This window comes from Dreissena polymorpha, chromosome 2 (assembly GCF_020536995.1).
Source record: "Dreissena polymorpha isolate Duluth1 chromosome 2, UMN_Dpol_1.0, whole genome shotgun sequence".
NCBI classification, from domain to species: domain Eukaryota; kingdom Metazoa; phylum Mollusca; class Bivalvia; order Myida; family Dreissenidae; genus Dreissena; species Dreissena polymorpha.
This window is the reverse complement of record NC_068356.1, coordinates 14,515,444-14,520,562: the sequence shown is the minus strand read 5'-3', so window position 1 is coordinate 14,520,562 and position 5,119 is coordinate 14,515,444. Positions and strand designations below refer to the sequence as shown.

At 34.6% G+C, this 5,119-nt stretch overlaps 1 protein-coding gene across 1 annotated transcript; it reads right to left on the bottom strand.

Annotated features, from left to right (window-relative positions):
- Positions 1-420: 420 nt before the first annotated feature.
- On the bottom strand, positions 421-3,899 carry LOC127865964 (neurotrypsin-like). The gene is made up of 6 exons (XM_052406124.1): positions 3,709-3,899; positions 3,355-3,505; positions 1,510-1,691; positions 1,091-1,241; positions 678-850; positions 421-569 (listed from the first exon to the last, which is right to left on the bottom strand). The coding sequence occupies exons 1-5, from the start codon at positions 3,857-3,859 to the stop codon at positions 784-786; spliced, it is 702 nt and encodes a 233-aa protein (XP_052262084.1). The 5' UTR covers positions 3,860-3,899; the 3' UTR covers positions 421-569; positions 678-783.
- Positions 3,900-5,119: the final 1,220 nt, after the last annotated feature.

Here is a 5,119-nt window from a genome sequence, read left to right as displayed (position 1 = left end):
GATAAAACCAACACTAGAAAACAGCTGAATAAATTAACTTCTAGAATCTGCGAGTAAACAAAATGTACACGTGTTTACTACTCACGGCAATTAAGAGCTACGTTTTCTCCACTAGGACAATAGTGTGCTGACTCAACCCACTGTCCGGATCCACAATCGTATAAATCACTTTCGTCGCCAAGACAACCGAACCCACCAAGAGTCGTATGTTCAGCAGTAATATTTGCGAAATATTGATTGTGAATTGAGACATTTCTGCAATATAAATTTGTTATCGTCATTATAAGTCTATATACAGGTTGTTGTATATATAACGACCAAAGTCGTATATCGATACAGGAAACATGTTACTTATTTTTAAAGACGCTTAATTCTGAAAGCATTTTTGATAATTGTATTGTATGGTACTCGCCCATGGTAGTTGTCTCTCTTTCCTGCCTGATTACAAATCGCAATCGCATCGCCCATTGTAAAATTGTCTTTGCATACACGCTGCCATCCGCTGTTGATATAAACCTCAACTATACCTGAATAGAATGTCAGGCCTTCCCGAACTCGAACAGGTGTGTCTATTAAACAACAATAAGAAATATATGAGTATAAAAAATTACAGTGCATCTCGACGCTTTCATTAATATAACATGTCATATGTTAAACAGTATAAAAAAAAAACGTACTACACTGCACCGCTACATCGTTGTTGTGAGAACAAAAGTAATAAGTACTGCCCCATCGGTAACCCAATACTACACTCGGAGATGTCAGGCTCGTCGCCACGGCAGTTCAGGCTTGATAACAAATGCTTTCATTCCCCATCCCGTAAAAGCCGTTCGTTCGTATCGCTAAGCTCCTAAACAAAAACAAGACATTTAGAGACAACCAGAGCAAACGGTACACTGGGTTATTTTACATCTTGTTTGGATTCGGCGTTTTCTTTAAATAGACAACAAATTCAGTTTTTTTGTGATTATATATAGTCTTCAGAACAAAGTTATGCATGTTTTGAATTTATTTCATACAAACAAATTGCGTTGCAAAACAGCCGTTTCAAATACTATAAGTTGACACGTCTTATGTAAGAATAAGTTACTTTGTATTGAGTCCTTTCATTCTGCATATCACTTTAGCGTCGTTTTCATCGAAGTAGTTGTCGCAGATCGTGCCCCAAACTCCTTTGTACTCGATTTCAACTCTCCCAGAATAGTTAGTTCCACCCACAAAGCGCATTGGTGTTACAGGTCCTGTGAAGAGAAACGCATGTATTGATACATGTTCAAAGTATTTTTAATCCGTATTTATAAAATTTACGGTTAACTTCGTTCTTTCAGGGTATAAATGTTAAGGTATATGAAATAAAAGTGTTTACATCCAACAGGGCTTATTTTTTTATTATTGTGTTGGCTGTTGCATATATATTTATAATTAAATGCAAGAGAGATATGCAACGCATACATCAAAAATAACAACCGAAGTCACCGAAGTGTATATTTATCCGCTATTAGTACTTACTACAATTAACGCCGACATCATTGTAATGCGAGTCACACGGTGTTTTTGCAGAATTTTCCTTCCATGGGTACGAAGCACATTCATCAATGTCCGTCTCTGTTCCATTGCACTGCAAGTCTTCAACAATCAGGTAACCTGACCCTGGTCCGTACTTAGTTGCATTTGTGTGTATTGTGATGTTACTGCAACCCAAATAGTTTCGTTTTCAATTAACTCATACAAAATCAATATGAAAATTTGAACATATTTTCCAAAAAGTAACACATAAGCTCTATTTTGTTTTAAACACACCAAAGTACCAACTTTAAATAATCGATAACCATAGAAGGTTGACAAAACTTGAAGAAATTCATAGATTTTTAAGTAATAGTATTAAATTCCCTTAAACAACCAAAGTCAACGAATATTTCGTAAAATATGTCGATAAATAAACTTAACGCGCGGACCTAATAGAAAGCACAGGCAAGATTATCGATTTTAATTCACGAGTGATCATAGAAAATATTTTCACGAGTGGCGCCGCCACGAGTGAAAATATATATTTATATGATCACGAGTGAATTCAAATCGATATTTCACCAAATCCAACAAATTTTCTTTTATTTTATGCTTTTTTTTTCAGTTTAGTACATTGTTCAAGAGTTTAACTAAAGAATTTCGCTGGGATAATGACGTCATTTCATAAAAAATGACGTCATTTCACAGTAAACAGTGAAAATTATTGATATTTTTGCTATTAATTTTCACTGTTTGAAACAGTGAAATTATCAGTTTTAATTCACTGATATTTCTCTATAAACCACCGAAAAGAATAAAATAATGATCCATAAACACAGTTATGTATTACCCCGCATACCCTTTCATTTGAGAACACTCTCTTTTCTTTTCATGATCTTGCTGAACCGCTTAGAGCAGGACGGACCTCGCTTGAGCTGCATTTATTATTAACATATTGATTATTCATGAGAACTACGTTGTGCTTCCAACGCTGCCCGAAGCCAACGTCGTGTTCGCTCGTAATGTTCGGATATGGTCGCAAGCAAATTCACATGAACTTATTGTCACACAAGAAATAAAAACGAGCATTTTGTATCTCGTTAAATCTATGTTACGAGACCACATCTAACGTTTAAACTTTGCCTATTGCTATAAGGAACACTGCTTTTTACGAAATATTTTTACGAAATATTCGTTGATTTTGAGTGTTTATAGGGCTTCGATCTACATACAATAAACCATCTTCAGTATTGTAACAAACCAACGTCACAATCTAAGGTACACTTCAATGTGAGCATTTAAGAACAATCACTTATACTGTTGAACATTATATTTTTTAGCTATATTTAAGGGCCAGTCATGCGTTGCCACAGGGCTTGCAAGGTGTAATTAAAGTCCGTCAACACACCATGTGATCGATGTGAGAAATTGCTAAAAATTATAAAATTAATATTTGTAGCGAGAATTATACTATGAATATTCTATAGCGTTCAGATAGTGGCCTTGCGACATTATCACTGTATACTGAACGCTTATCGCGATCTTATCATATCTTTAACACTACGAACATGCGGTTTGGCAACGGCGTGCACATAAAGCATTTGAAATTTATGAAGGTTTAATGAACTGTTTACTTTAAATTGAACGCAGTGTAAAGTAATTATTGCTAGTTTGCTTTCGACGTGTCAACATCATGATATGAACTCGATGCAAAGCAAGGAAGACAAGGTCATCTTCTCATCCATCAGTGGCAGGCCATACTTGTTATGTCTTTGAACAAAATGATCGCCGCGATCATTAAAATATTGCTTAGTCTTATATGGTTTTTAGAATGTTCAAATAGCGTACCTCAAAGTGTCATACCCAGCCAGTTTGCATATGACACGTGCATCGTTTTGGTTAAAGTTTGTATTACAAACAGTTCCCCAGACTCCGAAATACTGGAACTCTACTCGTCCCTGGTAAGTGTTGACGTTACTGACCAGCCTTACACGGTTGTCTGAAAAGATCAAGTTGTTATTTTGGTATTTTGTTTTATATTTCAGTTCATGCGTAGTGTGCATGTAAATTACTACATGTATGTGTACGCACCGCAAATTTATCACATGTTATGTGTACCGACAGAACAAACGACCGACAAAATAGAACCGACAGTTTTAATTCGTTTGTTTCCTGTTTCGGTAATATTATAAGTCAACGTACTACTACATATGACTCCTGCTCTCTGTGTGTATTCACTATATGAAGAAATGATGAACAATGTCCAACTGTCCACGGATATGTGCAGCATTCTGAAGGGGTGTAATGTAAACTGGCACTGGGAAATATCGGTTTCGTCTCCATTGCACGTCATGCCATATATAAGAGCATTCTGGAGCTATACTGAATATCAGGAGTTCTGAAACAGTGTATAGAATGAGACAATAGCTGTTCATAAGTCTGACACAACGTCAAGTATGGTCTTATTTATTTAATAGTAATATAATTTACATAACACATTCCCAAATAACTTCTAGTTTTATAACTTCTGACATGACTTAATGCATATTGTCATTATAAATCCATAAAGTGATTAATGAAATATCCAAATAAATTGTTACATGTTTAAATGTGCTAACCTTTTTATTATCAAGAATGACGATTTAGGAGAACGAATTACAAGGTATGTCTTATCTTATGTTAAATTTATTGAACTCTTAGTAAAACGTATAGTTTATGTTTAATTTAAGAATAAAGTTTCATTTGTAAAATTCAAAAAAATAGTTCTTATATCAAAACCGAAATAAATCCTTGCTAAAAAAAGTAGGTGTCGTATTTAAACATTTGGAAGAGAAAGGTTCCTATCGTTCGCAATACCAGAGCGACTGCAGAATCTTGAGCGCTTCTGTTCGAAATGCTAGCATAGCTTGCCAAACGCATTAAGTACAATCTCGTTACAAACAATATTTAAAAAAATAACATAGTGCCGGTTATGCTTCATATTTGAATTTGAATCTACACGTGGTTTTTGTATATGACGTGTTTACAAATGTTAAATTTCCTATTTGATCCTCATATCGCTAAATAAGTACTGAGTATTTCATATGAATTTATATAATCTCAAATGTTAGAAGTAATATTGTATTTTTGCGATCTTCTGATATATTTTTACAATAAATGATTATTCGAAACGTTGTCAAATGTGAATACTAAAATATCCCAGTCGATATTTCATTATTACGGCATACCCGATTTGTATCCAAGCTTTTTGCAAATACAGCAGCTTCTTTGAAGTTGAGTTGAATCACAAATAGTATACCACGTTCCGTCGAAAACACTTCAACTAATCCCTTTGTTAGATCATTCCCTTGAGTCGGGTTGGCGTGTCGGGCCCTGAATAAAGAGCGGGCAGAAGTTTTATAAACGTTGAAAGTTTATCTTAATATGTAATCTTTTTAATCTTTATTGTTAATTAAATAAATGTCTGTTTAAGAAGCCTGCATTGTTCAGAGTGTGAAAGTGCTTTTGAAAGTGACATGTAATCAACATAGATACAGTGTCATTATGTATGGTGTGTTGATTATAGCGGAAAACAAAACAAAACACATTTGGTTGTTTGAAAACTGCAATGCTA

Excerpts from the sequence above, each read along its gene's own strand:
- LOC127865964 (XM_052406124.1), bottom strand. The coding sequence starts at position 3,859 with ATGACGTGCAATGGAGACGAAACCGATATTTCCCAGTGCCAGTTTACA. Across the intron at positions 1,242-1,509 it reads TGATGTCGGCGTTAATTGTA|GACCTGTAACACCAATGCGC; the intron begins GTAAGTACTAAT and ends TTCTCTTCACAG. Across the intron at positions 851-1,090 it reads ATGAAAGGACTCAATACAAA|GAGCTTAGCGATACGAACGA; the intron begins GTAACTTATTCT and ends GTTTTTGTTTAG.